The sequence below is a fragment of the Populus euphratica genome, unplaced genomic scaffold, assembly GCF_000495115.2.
Source record: "Populus euphratica unplaced genomic scaffold, PopEup_1.0 scaffold1.1, whole genome shotgun sequence".
In the NCBI taxonomy this organism is placed as follows: Eukaryota; Viridiplantae; Streptophyta; class Magnoliopsida; order Malpighiales; family Salicaceae; genus Populus; species Populus euphratica.
Window position 1 is genome coordinate 2,634,378 of NW_011499845.1, and position 16,818 is coordinate 2,651,195.

The following is a 16,818-nucleotide window of genomic DNA, read 5'->3' on the forward strand; positions in this document are numbered from 1 at the left end:
TTAAAATTACGTTCCAAATAGTATTATTTTTTAATTTAAAAATTATTTTTTATATATATTTTTAAATTTTTTAAATATGTTAATACTAAAAATAATTTCTTTAAAATAAAAAATAATTCAAAAAATATCAATCTATTTGAGCACACTGGACTCTTCGGTCACCAAACCTGGTTTTGTTTTGAATTGCAATGATATTCGTCAGATTATAAGCGGTCATTCTACTTATTAGTCAATTTTTTAAAAAAGAAGAAGAAGAAGAAGAAGAAAAATCGGATCGAATCAGCCCTCTTACTCCTCATCGAAGTCAAATTGAGAGATCTCGTCCAATTACGTCATAATATATGATGACATTCATCCCGCGCTTGATTAGGAATAGAATTGAGTGATATAAACGAGTTAATTTGATCAAATGTAAAGTGAAGGGACTATTTGTGATATATAGCCCAAAAATGATTCGCCACCTATATATTTTGAGGTGTTAATTATAATATAGTCCTTGTAGTTTATCAAAATGAAATAATCAATCCTTATAGTATAAAGAATAGTTAAATAGTACTTTGTCTAGCGTTGGCCATACTTAATTTAATTCCAAAAAAAATATTTTCTTTTTTCATCAATCTTCCCTTCATGTCTACTTCTTTTCCCGCCCTTTCTTATTTCTTGAAATAAAAATTGCAAAAAAAATGAAATGAGAGAAAAGGACTAACTTATAAATGAAGGGATTAAATATACATAGTTTCTGAAACCATAAGGACTGGTCAATTATTTTTGCTAAGCTGTAGGGACTGACTTATACATCGATATTAGTAACATGATATCTTATAGATAAAAAAAAAAAAATAAATAAATAAATCCACTTTTTGTTATTTACAAAAACTTATTTTTATTTTACAAAGTTAATCAAAATAAAAAACTGAAATGATACCAAACAACATCTCAATAATATCAGGTTCAGCCTAAAATTGACATGGGAAAGCATCCAAGATTAAAAAAAAAATCATATAAAATAAAATTCCTCTTTCAAATATATTAAAAAATTATTTTTTTATTTTTTTAAAATTATTTTTCATATCAACATATTAAAATAATCTTAAAATACTAAAAAAATATTAATTTAAAGTAAAAAAATAAAATAAAAATCAAATTTTTTAAAAACTAAACTTAAAAATAAATAAAGTCTAAATGATACAAGGAAGAGGGAAAGGGAAAAAAAGAAGGGTTGGGGGTAAACTTGGATAAAACACGACGTCATTTCTCTTCACTCAGAAAAGAATGGTTCTTGTTAGGCACACCCTCAAGATATTGTCTTTGTACAGTTTCAGTTTCTCTCGAAGATGGCAATTTATGGATCAACCAGAATATAATGGAATTATTCCTAAAAGTATTCAAACTCTACATAAGATTCATCCTTGTTTTCAGGAGAACTGCCATATTTTTTATCACCTCCAATGTCTGGCGTTTTCTTGTCAGCTGGGGGGGCTTCTTTGCTAGCATATTGTGAGAAGTCTACCAGTTCAGGTACGTGTGGAGGCAAGGCACTTCTGACCAGAGCCCAGTTCACTCCTTCAAAAAATGGATGCTGTTTTATCTCTGTCGCTCCCCTTTTGTATGCAATTCTTTTATGGGGTTCTTTAACTAGAAGTCCTCTTATCAGATCACGAGCCGCCATACTGACCTGTGGATTTTCTGGAAATTTCAATGGCTGCCCAACAACATTGAATAATGTAGCTCTATTTCCATGTCCTTTGAAGGGTGTTGTTCCATGCAATAGTTCATATAAGAAGACGCCGAAAGTCCACCAGTCCACTGCACTGCCATGACCTTCTCCGCGAATGATCTCTGGGGCTAAGTACTCGTGTGTGCCAACAAATGACATCGAACGAACGTTTGTCGGCTCTGCCATTAATTCTGGCATTGACCCTCCAACAAAGAGTCCATAGTCTGATTTGGATTTTCGGCTCTTTTTACCTGGTAATATGCGTGGGAAAAATGTTGACGGTTGGATACAACCCTGCACTACAGATTCATCCTCCAAAATGCCTACACCGCCGCTGCCATTGTTGCTTGCATGTAAAGATGAAGACTTGACAAGGGTTGGACTCACCGAGCAACGAAGCGATAAATCAAAGTCTGAGAGCATGATATGTCCTTCATCTCTAACTAGCAAATTTTCTGGCTTCAAATCTCTGTATACTATGCCTAACATGTGCAGATATTCAAGAGCCAACAACACCTCTGATGCATAAAATCTGTCAACAGAAACATTACATAGAATGTATCACATCCATATAATTTGCAGAAGAACCAAGGCATGTGTTATGTGTAGAACAGAAAATACATTGATGGGAAAAAGGCAAAGAATATAATAAAAAATTTGTCATTTAATTCATGAAAGAATAGATTCAGCTTTTGTTTCCAACAAATCTAAGATCACAGACACCATTGATCGACTGACATCTCATGAAACTGGCAGAAAGTAAAGGAGAACAGCCACCATGTATATGGTGTTCTTATTTTTTATTTTCTGAAGGAAATGTCTGTGACATTGATATCTTAAATATCCAATCACTATCAAAGCCAACCTCAAGGTCAAGGGTAATGTTTTAATTTCTATCCGTTTTAAATGGAGAAGGGGCGAGGGTGGCATAATCATACCGTTGATTAACCTTTAACATGCTTGAATTACCTTGTAAAATGTAACTTTCTAGGTCCGATTATACAACATGAAGGCAAAGAAACAGCATGGTGGTGAATAGATAAAATTAAGCGAGAACAGGTTGTGAACAATGCTAGATAAGATGAAAGGTTTCAAACTGCTGCTGATCTAACCTAAGCCTGCATTATTGCAATTTGCGAAATTGGCAGAATCCTATATCAGCATATAATTAACACACCATCAGACTGGCAGACCAAAGGCTAATATTCAGACAATTCTTGTCAGAATGTAACCACAAAGCTCAATATCAAAAGTTATTGATGATAGATAGATAAAGCGTAGCACAAGTTGAGCACTCACCGTGCTGCTTCCTCAGTAAAATGCTTGTTAGGCTGCTTCTGCCGAAGAGAATGAAGATTGCCTCCACTGCAGAATTCCATGACGATGCAGTAAAATTTGTCAGTTTCGAAATAAGTATATAATGTGGGCAAGAATGGGTGGTCAAGAAGTCCAAGAATCTCCCTCTCTGTCTGCGCTCTTACTATCTTGTTTCTACTTGCAAGAGAAGCCTTATCCATTACTTTCATAGCAAAATGGGCATTAGTCCCTCTAAGTTCAACAAGATAGACACTACCAATGTCACCATATCCAAGGCGCTTGAGAAGCCTAAAGTTGCTAAGGCCGATTGTACCTGTGGCAGTGGCCAACTGAATGGCGTCCCATCTGACATCACCCCCTGTGTGGGGCTTGTTGGCACCACCGGAGCTCTCTAAACTGTTGGCACGAGTAGAGCTTCTGCCACTCAAGTTGGTAATGGAACTAAAAGTCTTTGCTTCATTTGCCTTCATGTTTGCTGGCAACGCAGCTGTTGTTGTTGCTCCTGCTGCTGCTGAAGTAGTTGAAAGTTGAGATTTTGGAGATGTTCTAGTGCTTGGAAGGGCACGTTGATTAGCACTAGCATTTCCCACAGGCCTGCTTAATGGATCCATCGTTTTGGGATCCAAGTGACGATTAAAATTTACATTTTCAGTTATCTTGGTAAATCCAGTTTTCCTTGGTGAACCATAACCTGAGTTTGCACTATATTTTCCTATTGGATCCTTTTTCTTGGGTTCTTGGTACAGGGGATTGTTACAGATTATATTGGCATCGATACTCTTGCTAACCTTTTTGGTTTCACTTTCTGCTTCTTCTGGTGTTATGCAACTCATCTGCAAAAAGCACACAGAATGATGTTTATATTACAAAGGAATGCAACAAGTTACACAAATTTGCATAATCTGCCAAATTTTAAATCAGTCTGAAAGTGTAAAAAAATATGAGTTTCAGACATGCCTCGGATGAGGCAGGGCCTTTGGCAGGCTTAGATGACATTGATGGAGCAACACGAGACCACCTCTTTACAGGAAATCCTGATTGCCCAAAAAGAAAAGAAGCGTAAATCCATTAGTTTCACAATGAAATAGCTGGTCCAGAATGACTCATGCTTTAAAACAGATTCCTCAAATATACATCAGCAGCAGCAGCAACAACGACAACAACAACAAAAAAAGTAGGGGGGGAAACCCTGCCCCTAATATTGGAACAATGGTTGAATGTTACCATCTAGAACATGAGTTTTTCTGCGAGCTGCCAAGGAATTGTAAATAGTTGATGTTAATTTTCAAGCAACGACAACAACAACGAAAAAAGTAGGGGAAAAACCCTGCCCCTAATCTTGGAACAATGGTTGAATGTTACCATCTATAACATGAGTTCTTCTACGAGCTGCCAAAGAATTGTAAATAGTTGATGTTAATTTTCAAACTTGATCCAAAGGGTTGCGGAGCAGCGAACATCATAGCATATATGCAGCTTATAACAAATGATTAGGTTACCTACAACTTTATGTATGGTGTGCACGAATATGTGACAACATATACAAGTTCAATTATTGGTTGAATTTCCTTAGATTAAATATATGCATCTCAACGTGGGATTGACAACATTCTATGTTACATAGGATGACAAGCATCCACAATGTACAATAAAAAGGGAACAAAGGGATCGTAAACAAAACAAAAGATCAATGACAAAGCCATGCCAGAAGAAACTCAAGAGGAAATATTTATCGAAGGGACTGCAGACCAACCAGCAGAATCTCAAAATCGCGTTAACAAGAGAAACATGGCATTGTGTACGACTAGATATGGCTTCAAAATGGAAGGGAAAATGGTATTTCATTGCACCATCAGCACAGAGGGGAACTCTCTAAAATAACAAATGGTTGTGGTTAGAAAGTTAAAATGTAAAAAAAGAAAGCAAATGAGAATGAGTTGGATCTTGTTTGGACCACCATTCATTATCAACACAGCAGGAGTGGATTTTTTGTTAGTCTCTCTCTCTCTTTTTTTTTTTTCCCTTTTCTTTTTCTTCTTTTTCAAGATTCAGTTGTTAGTCTCTCTCTTCTTTTTTTTTTTTTCCTTTTCTTTTTCTTCTTTTTCAAGATTCAGAGAGTTTTGGGGAAACAAAATCCCATAAATAAAGCAAATTTAAAAGAACAAAAAACAACGCCGAAGTAGTATTCTGTTCTAGCTAGCTCTTCTAGCTTTGTAACTACTAAAGGACGTGGGGAGAGGAAAGAAAGGGGAGGGGAAATGGTCTTAGCTATGAATAAGGGGTGGATATCCGTTTAATCCTCTTTGTTTTTTGTTTTTTGTTTTTTGTGAGAAATAGGGAAAGTAGTGGTCTTTTTGTTTCACATCCTCTCTGCCCACCACTACTCTCCAGCTTTGCAATCTAAATGAGATTTGCTATTGCACGGCCATTGCCCCATTGGCAAAGTTTGCTTTCAACCCTAATTAAGGAAACAAAAATGCAGCGTTGCTTAAAAAACAGAGCGTCGATTTTATTTCACAAGTTGAAATGCCGTAGTGGTTATTATATTAAAAGAAAAAACAAAAGAAGATAATTCTACATTGCAACAAGAAAATTACAATGAAATTTCTTCCCCGTAAGAGATAACACACCATGCATGCAAAATCCGCAAGTGAGTTTGCAACAGGAGAATATGGTATATTATTCGTTAGCCTGATTAAAGCCTTCGACCCAAGCCGTAGCTCACATCGCACTGCAAGAGGTCGTTAGAAAAATCAAAGAGAACGGGAACTGGAGGTATTCCGAAGAGGTCGTTAGAGGTGGTAGTCCTTTTGAGATCAATGATCGGAGGAGAATTCAGTCCTAAGAAACTGACACGGAATTAATGGAGAGTTCAGTCGTTGGGATAATCGGGAAATCCAATTCAATGAGAGCTCCCTTTTGTTTCACCATTTGAGACTTTCTCAGGCTTGATACTCTCAGGAACTTTCTTAGCAGCTAGAATCCCGGATAATGTGCCAAATAATGTTAGAATTTACCAAGCCTGGAGTATGGGAAGCAGCTATTAATGTTGCATGGCCGCAAAGCTTAACCTGCAAATTGAAAAAGGATTGTGATTCAGAATCCCTCTTCATTACCAGTCATCAATCTCAAAATTCAAAGAGCAAAACATGCAAGAGTGGTACAGTACCAGTTAGTCAAATGTTTTTATTCTTAAAAAAAGAAAGATTGGGGTTTATCTTCTCTCTCGTGATCCGAACCTTACCATAAATCTGGTTTTAAAACTATGTTTTTATTCCTTGGATAAGTTTCAAGCTCTTTCCCTCGGCCATTAGACAAAAACCTTTCCTAGAATTCCCTCGCAACTCATTGAACAATGTAACCATTTAATTGTTTTTTGAGTTCACGGTCCATGGTTTGGCTTGAGAGGAAAGGACAGTTTGCAATAACGTTCTGTGAGAAAAAGCAAGCTCTAAAGATAGGCATCGACGAGTCACTATTCTAGTAATGATAATTGCTAAGTTTATTCATTTATGTTGATAGTAATTACATCAGCAGGATGAGAATATTAGCATTTATGGATGTCAGGACAGAGGTACAACTTGGAATGAACACTGCAAATATAGAAACGCGGTTGGTTCCACTGAGAAAGGCAGGAAGTATGCAAATGTAGAATGTTTGTCTTGAAAGAAGATGCGGAAGAAATACGAGGACGAGAAAGCAACTTCTTAAGAGAAGCACCAAACCTGTTTCAGTTCAGTGATCGTTTTTGAGCGCAGCATGGATGCAACAATTCTGTTCGACTTAATTGTGGGTGATCGAGAATAAATATTTGCATCACCGTCCTTTTTCTTTGGCAGGTGACGGAGATTAGTCGAGGAACTGGTTAACGAGATTTATCGTGTGGTTCAAATGGCCACCAACCTAACTGGCATTCCACCACATCTTACTCAAGAAGCTGTAACAGTAACATGCCGATTTAGATTGGTCGATAATGTAAACTAGCATGCATCCAGGCCGATCTTGGTGTTTGCTGCTTCTAAATCCCTAACAGTTGTTAAGTGCACAAAGTGGGCTTGCTTATTTCTCAAACCGACAGCAGAGCTCTTAATAGAGTTGTGAAGAACTCATGACAATGATGTACGTACCAGCTTCCTGCAGAGACTGCTATATCGGAATTTGTAAATAAAATGAATATATGGTCATTTTATTTCGAACAGATCTGTTCATACTCGATTCCCTCCTGGCTTGCACTCCTCCGTTCATGGTTTTAAAATGTGTCATGCTGAAAGCTTTAGTATTTCCCTAGCAGCTATCTCTTTTTATCTTTCCGCAAACAGACTCCTGCTCGTTCTCTCATTCTTTCAACATCTAAGTAGGCGCGGGAAAAATTGATTTCAGAATTTCCCCAGAACTCAAGGGTAGCTTGCTTATAAATACGAAGAGGCGATCTAGTGACCCATTGCATTGCATCCTCAATGTCTGTGTGAAGGCATCCTGAATCTACCGTGGACGACATGGACATTAACATGCTTAAGCCCATATTTCACCATGCTCATTTGATTTGAACTGGCTTTCCAACAGAACGAACAAATTCCAAACATGTCATTTATCAAAACCAATCAACACTGATATGGAACAAACGAAATCTGCGAGCATAAATCAATGGCAATAATATGAAGTCATGAACTTTGTTACTGAATTAAGGAAGCTCATTGGTAAAAAATGCAAGTGACTTCAAGATCTGTGTTCACTCTAAAACAGGAAAATAGTGATCATACTTAATGCAAACAGCTTTGTTATTGAGAAGAAAATTAGAAAAACACATGAAATATCTTTCTCCCGTACAAATAAATTGTTGGCGGTGATTACATGAGTATACAATATAAATAAGTCAGAAAACATGTCCATTAAAGAAGTGAATGATATGGTAACTTATCAGGAATATCAGTTACGGTTCTAAGGTTTGACTTGTCCTCTGATCAGAAGAATAGTAATGAGTTTCGAGCTCCTTGAGGCTAGCAGCAGCCTCCTCTCCAATTCTAGCTAACATGCTATCTGTTTTTTCTGCAAGCTGGGTAAATTCCCCTATTCTTTGATCAACATGGTCATTAAGAGATGCAAATCCTGAAAAGATTGCTGTCTGCTTCAACTCTGACACCAACTTAAGTAAAGAATCGGCTGCTTGAACCTGTTCCCAGCAAGCAAATAACAAACAGTGGCTGAGGCCCAGCTAATGTAGAGGCATTCACAGTTCTCACTCTCGATTCAAAGACAATGCATTCACTCGATATGATAGATGTTTGAAAATATAAAGTGATGCGGACTCGGTTAGCTCTAAATCCTTCAAAAAAATATAATCATCAATTCATTAAGATAGAAAGTACAGGGGACAGCTCTTACCATTCTGGCTGCACGCATTTCCATCATAAACGCCTCTTGTGAGTTTCTAACTGGCGTGTCATTAATCTACAACAAGCATACCGGTAATGAGAATCTTTCTTCTGCTCTTTGGGAATTTGAAGAACCATTCAGTGAAATAAGAGATTAATCAAGCAACTATCTATTTTTTAAATAAAAACCCAGCTCTCTTTTCAATCCTCAAATTTCCAAGCTAATCAATCAAGGCCCTGAATATATAATTAATGGGAGTATTCGATTAAAAATAAATCGCATTCAATTAAATAATAAAGCAATTAAAAGAACGAGAAAGTTTACCCTAGCAACGTTAACGAGGTGAGTGAAATTGTCGACGATGTTGGCAATATCAGTTTCCACTCTCTGCATCAGTGCTTTCTGCTTCTGCGCCGCTGCTGCAGCCGCCGCCGTTGTCGGCCCACTTCCAACTCCTCCACCGGCCCCCATTGCAATTCCGCCGGCTTTGTTCATTTTCTCCGTCACTGACAATAACGCCGCGCTATTGAAATTGAAAGGGTAGAAAAACCCAACAATGGCCACAGTGTCAGGATGAATGGACAAACGAAATTATATCGAATGGGCTCCGGCTTGCCTTTTTTATTGCATGGACCAAAAACTTGGAGCCGCCTAAAACCATATTGGGAGCCCACTGGAATAACTTCAAAAAAAAAAAGACAAGATTAAAATTAATCGTATTATTATCCTAATAGTTAGATAGAAATATATGATATGAGCCAGTTCTTATGCATCGATTAAAAAAATTAATAATAATAATAATAATGGGTATATTAGTGGAAATACAACTTTACTGATTGAAATTATGGATTGAAGTCAGTGATTTTTTATCTAGATAATTGATGATCAAGTGTTTTAAAAAATGTTATATTGCTGTTTGCTATATTTATTTGTATAAAAATATATCCTCTGCTTCAAAGTAATTTTATAAATGTGATTATAATTATTTTTTATTTAAAAATATATTTTTCATTTCTTAAAAGTTAGTTTTAATGTTAATATATCAAGATCATTTTAAAATATAAGAAAATTAATTTGAAGTAAAAAATAAAATAAAATAAAAATTAATTTATTTTAATGTTAATATATTAAGATCATTTTAAAATATAAGAACATTAATTTGAAGTAAAAAATAAAATAAAAATTAATTTTTTAAAAAAATACTTTTAAACTAAAAAAAATAAATTAATTTCTATTAATAATATCTTGATTAGCGTGAAGCCCTGGGGTGGTTAGCTTTACCATGTCATAACTCTTCCATAGAGCCATTGTGAGATTGTTTGGAATTGGCGTTTCTATTTATGATTTTGTGTGTTTTAAAAATTATTTTTGAATCTATTAAATATTAAGTTTATTATTTTTTATGGTTTTAGTGTATTTATATTAAGAATAAAAATTTTAAAAATATATATTTTAATACAATTTGAAATAAAAAACTATTTTAAAAAAGTATGTATTATTGTTTCCCACTGCTTGTTCCAGGTTTGCTACAAAAGAGTGTCCAGCATGTTGTAACCAAAAAGAAGAACACTGTGGCCTTTGTACTGGGGTGTTTTTGTCTTTTCATGTAACCGTTGATTGTTATGAGATTTATCGGGCGGGATTATGTTTTCTGGTTTTTTCAAGCACAGTTAAGTTGCTAATTTACTATTTAAAGTAAAATTTTTACTGAGAATCTTTTATGTAAATTCATTTTTTTAAGAACAATATAATTATTCACTTATCATTAAATTAATTTTTTTAAAGTTTGTTTCTGGTAGATTTTTCTCTCTCTTCAACTTTGTTGTTTTTTTTATTGTTATCAAATTCATCAATAATAATTTAGTTTTTTAATAAATATAAAATATTATTAAAAAAAAAGTGACCGGTTTGTGTAACTTAGTCATTGATGTTTGGGAGACTGCCAAAAATTTTCTGGCGGCACCTCCTTATGCAACAAACTCCTCCCACCATGTTGTGAAGATCGTCGTGACATTTTTTTTCTAATGAAGCAACACATGGTGGTGGTGGTGGGATGGATTATCACTCACAATTTTTTTTATATATATTTTCTCTTTTACCCCCTCGAAAAGGGAAATGGTCATTCAAAGCTCCATTTGTGTCCTCTTGGCTAGTGATATATTAACTTCATTTTCATTATTTTGATTTTTTATTTTTTAAAAAAGTTTCATCATTTAATCATAGTTTGTGATATATTTTTTTAAAATAGGTTTTTATTCTTCTGGTTTTTTAACACCTTTGTAGATTTTTTATATGTTTTCTATTATCAATTTAGTTTTTATTATTTTACCTATTATTACACAGGTTACACATGTGTTGTATTAATACTAATTGACTCCTGAGTTTTTTATTTATTTTTATTTGATTTTATTATTTTATATTTAAATGATTGAAAATTAAATTATATATTTTGTTAATTTTTAAAAATATTTTTTTGGATTATTAGAATCATTGTTTTTTTTATCATATAATTAAAAAAAATCAACTTTCTAAATTTAGTCAGGTTTACAAACTAAATCATATTTTTTTATTTATTTAAAAAAACGCTTGTTGTGTATAAAAATATTTTTTTTGTGGAAAACGTGTTTCCCCTGTAATTCCACGCACGGCCTAGCACCCGTGGGGTCGCTAACAAGTGTTGAGGCAAATGGCTAGCATGACGTAAATTGACTTTGACACAACAACCTTTTTAAAGTAGTGTGAATCCAGATACGTTCCTGTGTTTCATCGTACAGACTGCTTGATCCGAGAGTTTTTTATTTACTTCACAACTGTCAAGCACCTCGAACTAGTTGATACGGATAAAAATCTATCATGGAGCTTTCGCTGTCATCCGCTTTTACATGGTGTAATAATGCTAGGCATAGTAAGACATGCTAAACCATATCAATGGCAATAATGCTAGGGAGCGTTCAGGTAGATTTGTCTATGAAATTTAAGAATCGCCAGATTAGTGCCTTGATCACACCTTTTCCAACCCTTTACGGCTGGTTCGGCCCCTGACATCTGCAGGTAGCACTCCCTAGAAACGGAAAGCAGTATAACGATCATAATTTTCAATCGACGAGACAGTGAAGTCCGCTTCGTTGTTTAGGGTAGATTTTTTTTCAAGAATCACCGGGATATAAACACCACCAAAAACGCCGTAATTTCTAGTTTACATTTCATCTTTTTTGCGTTTTTATTAATGTGAGAATCAAACCTAAATAAAATCCTACCCAGCCCTTCACCACTCAGGAACCAAATCCCAAGGGCATAAAACATGTTACAAAGGGTAATAAAAGAAACCACAGACGAGGGCAAAAAAAACAAATTAAGAAAAAAATAAAAAACATACAACTACATCATTACCCCAATTCCCTTGCTATTAGTGGGGGGGTGAAAACAAATTGAGAAAAAACATAAAAAACATACAACTACATCATTATCCCAATTCCCTTGCTATTAGTGGGGGGGTGGGCTTCTCATATCGGTACAGAAACGGAACCGTTTTGATTGTCGCCAAGGCGACAACTCCTGGAATAGTCAACTCTCGGTAAAGCACAACAAGGGATCTTCGTCTTTTTTTCTGAACTTTTCCCCGTCCAGATGGCATTTCCATCGGCAATATTAGGCTGTATTTCCACAGCTCCGAATGCAACTGCTGGTTTTAGGAACAGAGTCCATCAGGGCTTCTCTCCCGTCATTCTTTCATGTTGTCTCCGACCTGGGTAGAGACCACGTTTTTTGTAGTAGATATATCCATCGACTGAAAACCAGGAATCAAATCATCTGTTTTCTGCTGCGAGAAAAAGTAAGCAAATCATGTTAGAACAGCACACTAGTGAGAGAAAAGGTGTGCATGTCTGAGGGAGAAGTTACAAGGAAAAAAAGAAAGAAAGAGACTTATCATGATTGTAACGCTTTTTTTAAAATTGAATAGAGTCAAGTCCCAATTCCAGATCTTTAAAGACATAACATTCTCCACCACCTTAGCTATATGGAGAACCCTTCTTTATTCTTTAATATTTTATAAGGGAAGAGAACCAATTATAGAATCTTAAGATTAAATACTTCACGCTATTGGCCAATGATTCTAACAGCAAATATAATTATCAAACCTCCAAAGATAATAATGACAACATGGTCCACTATTGAATGCCCACTCACCCAAAAAAAAAAAGATTTGAAGGGATAGAACTGATGAGAGAATATGCGTGCACTACCTAAATAATAAAGAATACGAAAAACAGTATGAGACTAACCTGTTTGTGATCAGAATGGGGCGTCAATGGCCTTGGTCTTTTCTCTTGAATAACCTTCTGGCGACTCTCATAAAAATCGAAGTCATCCAATATTGATGTCTTTGAAACATAGTTCTTGAATATGTTCAGAATTTCAATACCTTGAGGAAATTTAACCTGCAAATGGGAGACAATTAAAATTAGGTCAGAGGAGCACAGAAGAAAAGGCAAAAGAACAGCTTCAAGAAAATGGTTAGTGAAGCATACTTCCTGTGTGTCTCTGCTATTAATTACAGGCTTGTTCTCATTATTCTCAAGTATTATATGCCGTAGCTGTGGGTTTGGAACATCTTTAATGATATGCCACTTGACTGGGAAATAACCATTCCACTTGTCCTGTTGCCAGAAATCCATTTTTTTATTGAAATCAACACGGCCAACCATCTCTGCAACTCCACAGAACTGGCCGCTTGCATTAACCTGAAACGGCCAATAAAATTTTAAAAGGCATTAGTGCATTAGCAAGGAGAAAACAAAGGAGCACAGTAGATAGCGCCTGAAACTCAGTTGACAATTATAATGATATCCAGGAGCATACCGAAAAGAAAAGAAACACGGGACAACTGTTGCCTTTCTCTGCTATCTTCTGTTGTGCATCTTGATATGCACTATCCAGTCTCTTATTTCCATTAGGAGTACTGGCCCACACATTGTACTTGATGCTTTTATGAATATCATCTTCAATATAAGATTTGATGACAAAGAAAAATGCATGATCGTAGTTGGTTGGAAAGTCAGGAAGGTTATATTGATCCCTGCTAATAACTGAAGCTATGCTGTTACTGTTTCCGTTCCCATCGGGAGCCAAAGATCCAGCAGCATTACCTCCAAATACCACAGAACCTTTTGCATTGGTTGTCCTGGGACCATGATTCTGTTCATTAGGCAATGCATCATCGATGCCATTAATCTTGCTTCTTGTTTTTGGCTTTTCACTGCTTCCCCAACCCCTTGCACTTACTTTAGTAGTGCTATTCGGATAGAGCATTGCCCCCTTCCCTGGATTATAAGGTGGAAACTTTGCAAATGGAAAATACCCTTTGCCCATTACTTCTGACGGGAATGGAGAGGCATGCTGTGAAGCCTGGAAGTAGAGGGAAAACAAATCAAAAGAAAAAACACAAAAGAAAAACAGAAGGATTTAGAACAAAGTATAAAGAACTGAAATACCTTGCCCACTGATTTTAACTGGTTACGTATGCCATGACCTGATGAGACATCCAACGTTGGAAGGGAGTTCTTAGTTTCCAACGATTTACTCAAGTCACAAGGCAGTGCCTTTTTTGGAGGACCACGAGCTTGACTAGGTGAAGACATGTTTGGTTTAGAGCTAGGAATTTCCAGAATTCCACCATAGCCATTCCCATATGTTCCATCCCCAGCATAAACTGACGGATCCCATAGGTATGGCAAATACTGTCCATAGGGAACAGGAGTTGGAATGTATCCAGGGGAAGGGATGGAAGGTTGGAACACGGAGGTTGGTGAATATGGTGGTTGAGCAACAAATTGTCCATCGACACCAATCATGCTCACGGGCACATAAGGGCTGTAAGCAGGGTGTATTCCCGGCATGAAGTAGATCAAAGACCCATTATCTGCTTGCGTAGCCTAGATGAAGTACAAAAGAAAGTCAGATAAAGTATCTGCATGATTTTATAAAATCCCACAAATGATACATTTGTTGCTGTTGAAATTGAACTTTTTACGGTCGAAGAGTTTCCGAAATTCCATCTAACTACCTCGACAGTGACTATCAAGTTAGCAAAAAGAATAAGTGATTAAAGAAGAAAACAAATGACAACTTCCAATATCATTAATCACCAGCACAAAGATTAAGAATTTCTTACAGTGTATTGAAGTTCGGTTCCATCGCCAGCAGCGTAGTACAGTTGGTCATAAGACCCTCCTCCAAAAGCAGCAGCATCATAACCTGGTAAAAAGCTACTGTAAGAAGTGAAAACATATATACATAATCAATAGATATATACACAAACAAAAACAACTGATTGTACTTGATCTGCTGAGACAAACAAACCTGGATAGTAATATCCATAGTAGCTCCCCGCAGGATACATCATGAAGGCCTGATCCGTCGTCATGGACTCATGATCCATATCACCACCTTCTTTGACACTTCCCGTTGCATCTCCTGCCGACGATATACACGATGTTGCATCTGATGGGCTCCCATCGTTTGAAGGGGCCTAAAGTAACCAAAACCCGGATTTGTAAACTTATTAGTTAAATCATTACACGTGCAGTTCAAATTCGATCAACGGAAGCAAGAGACTAAATTACCGTATTGGAATCCGAGAGTTCCAGAGAAGGATCCACCTTAAGATTCCTCGTCATTTCTTCAGTAGCTGTTCATCAGAATTTTTTAAAAAATTAAAAACAGTAATGGAAACCGTAGAATAAACAAATATCTTTACAATAAAAAGAAGTACGCAGATCTGAACAATTATTGAACATAAAATAAAAGCTCAAAAAATGAGCTGTATAAAATAGGCAGCACAGCAGGCCAGTTATTGCTGTATTAAACCAGTCATTTAGAAAATTCAAAAACACACAAACAATAGAAACCAAAACAAATCAAATCAAATTGGCAAGCCCTTTTAAAGAGAGACGTGGTGGGATTACGTTTACGAGATTGCTGTTGTTGTTTTTGAGAATGAGCAGCCATGAAAACTGGAAGTAAATAAATAGTAGGAGCAGCAAGACGGTAGGATCCAAACACGGCCTTAAAAGGCAGGCTCTTCGTATATATCAGAGAGAGAGAGATAGATCCTTTTTATGTCTTCGAAAAGAGGGGTAAAAGGAAAAACAGAAGCAAATGAAAAGACGCCGTAGAGATCCCAAAGTACCCACCGAAGATTGCGTTTTGCTGTTCAAACCAACACAGGTTTCTTTTGATATTTCTACACGCCGGGAATATCGGACTCTGATCGTGCTCTGATCCCGCTTTTACCAGAGCAATCCCCAAATATCGGGGCCCCAAAAATACACTGTAATAATAATAAAAATAAGAGAGGGAAGAGAGAAATGGTGTTTGTGTGTGTTTCTGCAATTGTTGATTGGGGGAAGGAGAAGGAGAAAGATAGGCGAAATGACGGGAGAGGGAAGCGCTTAAAAAATAATTGTATGGGGAAGGGACGGTGGAGAGGATGACACGTGAGTCACATAGATCCAATGGACGACTCCTTCGATTTTTTTCCCTTTCTTAATTATAGGGTGTGTTTGGGTACGTGCATCACTGTTTGTTTTCCTGTCCGTTCGATGACCCCAACAATGCAACGTCCCAGAAAGGGGGGCGGTTGATTGTTTTTTATCAATGACTGTCTGTGTCTCGCCATAGCCAAATCAAATCATCCACGATAATTGAGTTACTTTAGTGGGCGCTTGTTTTTGCTGTGGTTTGTTGTTTTTATTTTTAAATTATTTGTTGTATAAAAAATATTAAATTCATATTTTTAAAATTATTTTACAATAGTTTTAATTTGCTATGTTTAAATTAAAAATATTTTTACAATAGTTTAATTTGCTATGTTTAAATTAAAAATATTAAAAACTTCTAATTTCAGTGTGGCCGTGAAAGTTTCAAAACCATCACATTTTCATTAAGCTTTATTTATTTTTATATCTTTTAAATTTCATGTATTAATATTAAAAATAATTTTTAAGAAAATAAAAATTAAAAATTACAACCATAACTCAAAATAAACTCGAATAACTTTAAATAATGCAAGGAAAAGAATTCCATCAAAAGACGTCAAATCATCAAAAGACAATACCGAAATATGGTGGTTTAGATTTTAAATGTTGAGATTTCTTTGATCATTGATCAGAAAAATTATTTGCCAAGAAAATATTAAAATTTTATACTATTTTTTTATTTTAAAAAAGTATTGAGTTTAATTTCTTGTCCTCGTCATTCTATTTTTTTTTTTATCACGAATAAATCCACTGTTTAAGGATGCCATATCCTGTCCTACTGCAGTCATAGCTTAGAATCTAGCTCCAAGAAATGTAGGATTCTAGATGTGGCTCTTGTGTATTTGACAGGTGAATCTTACCCTCTTTTACTAG

At 35.8% G+C, this 16,818-nt stretch overlaps 3 protein-coding genes across 5 annotated transcripts; all 3 read right to left on the bottom strand.

The window, feature by feature from the left end:
- Positions 1 to 1,183: 1,183 nt before the first annotated feature.
- On the bottom strand, positions 1,184 to 4,888 carry LOC105116581 (serine/threonine-protein kinase RHS3-like). Of its 3 annotated transcripts, none has more exons than XM_011014034.1 (4): positions 4,788 to 4,888; positions 3,992 to 4,068; positions 3,017 to 3,867; positions 1,184 to 2,249 (listed from the first exon to the last, which is right to left on the bottom strand). In XM_011014034.1, the coding sequence occupies exons 2-4, from the start codon at positions 4,028 to 4,030 to the stop codon at positions 1,376 to 1,378; spliced, it is 1,764 nt and encodes a 587-aa protein (XP_011012336.1). In that variant the 5' UTR covers positions 4,031 to 4,068; positions 4,788 to 4,888; the 3' UTR covers positions 1,184 to 1,375. The 3 variants fall into 3 exon arrangements, with proteins under 3 accessions (XP_011012336.1, XP_011012478.1, XP_011012409.1); XM_011014176.1 differs by lacking the exon at positions 4,788 to 4,888 and adding an exon at positions 4,259 to 4,294; XM_011014107.1 differs by lacking the exon at positions 4,788 to 4,888 and adding an exon at positions 4,269 to 4,291.
- A 2,874-nt stretch (positions 4,889 to 7,762) lies between these two features.
- Positions 7,763 to 8,975, bottom strand: LOC105116778 (mediator of RNA polymerase II transcription subunit 22a-like). The gene is made up of 3 exons (XM_011014280.1): positions 8,732 to 8,975; positions 8,417 to 8,482; positions 7,763 to 8,204 (listed from the first exon to the last, which is right to left on the bottom strand). The coding sequence occupies exons 1-3, from the start codon at positions 8,900 to 8,902 to the stop codon at positions 7,965 to 7,967; spliced, it is 477 nt and encodes a 158-aa protein (XP_011012582.1). The 5' UTR covers positions 8,903 to 8,975; the 3' UTR covers positions 7,763 to 7,964.
- A 2,845-nt stretch (positions 8,976 to 11,820) lies between these two features.
- On the bottom strand, positions 11,821 to 15,491 carry ECT8 (evolutionarily conserved C-terminal region 8). Its single transcript, XM_011014384.1, has 9 exons — positions 15,373 to 15,491; positions 15,031 to 15,095; positions 14,768 to 14,936; positions 14,580 to 14,662; positions 13,900 to 14,340; positions 13,268 to 13,813; positions 12,937 to 13,149; positions 12,691 to 12,846; positions 11,821 to 12,227 (listed from the first exon to the last, which is right to left on the bottom strand). The coding sequence occupies exons 1-9, from the start codon at positions 15,413 to 15,415 to the stop codon at positions 12,129 to 12,131; spliced, it is 1,815 nt and encodes a 604-aa protein (XP_011012686.1). The 5' UTR covers positions 15,416 to 15,491; the 3' UTR covers positions 11,821 to 12,128.
- Between the last annotated feature and the right edge of the window lie 1,327 nt (positions 15,492 to 16,818).

Excerpts from the sequence above, each read along its gene's own strand:
- LOC105116778 (XM_011014280.1), bottom strand. The coding sequence starts at position 8,902 with ATGAACAAAGCCGGCGGAATTGCAATGGGGGCCGGTGGAGGAGTTGGA. Across the intron at positions 8,483-8,731 it reads ACCTCGTTAACGTTGCTAGG|ATTAATGACACGCCAGTTAG; the intron begins GTAAACTTTCTC and ends TGCTTGTTGTAG. Across the intron at positions 8,205-8,416 it reads AAATGCGTGCAGCCAGAATG|GTTCAAGCAGCCGATTCTTT; the intron begins GTAAGAGCTGTC and ends TGCTGGGAACAG.
- LOC105116581 (XM_011014034.1), bottom strand. The coding sequence starts at position 4,030 with ATGTCATCTAAGCCTGCCAAAGGCCCTGCCTCATCCGAG. Across the intron at positions 3,868-3,991 it reads AAGGCCCTGCCTCATCCGAG|ATGAGTTGCATAACACCAGA; the intron begins GCATGTCTGAAA and ends TGCTTTTTGCAG. Across the intron at positions 2,250-3,016 it reads TTTACTGAGGAAGCAGCACG|ATTTTATGCATCAGAGGTGT; the intron begins GTGAGTGCTCAA and ends TTCTGTTGACAG.
- ECT8 (XM_011014384.1), bottom strand. The coding sequence starts at position 15,415 with ATGGCTGCTCATTCTCAAAAACAACAACAGCAATCTCGTAAAC. Across the intron at positions 14,663-14,767 it reads CTATGGATATTACTATCCAG|GTTATGATGCTGCTGCTTTT; the intron begins GTTTGTTTGTCT and ends GCTTTTTACCAG. Across the intron at positions 14,341-14,579 it reads GAACCGAACTTCAATACACT|GCTACGCAAGCAGATAATGG; the intron begins GTAAGAAATTCT and ends TACTTCATCTAG.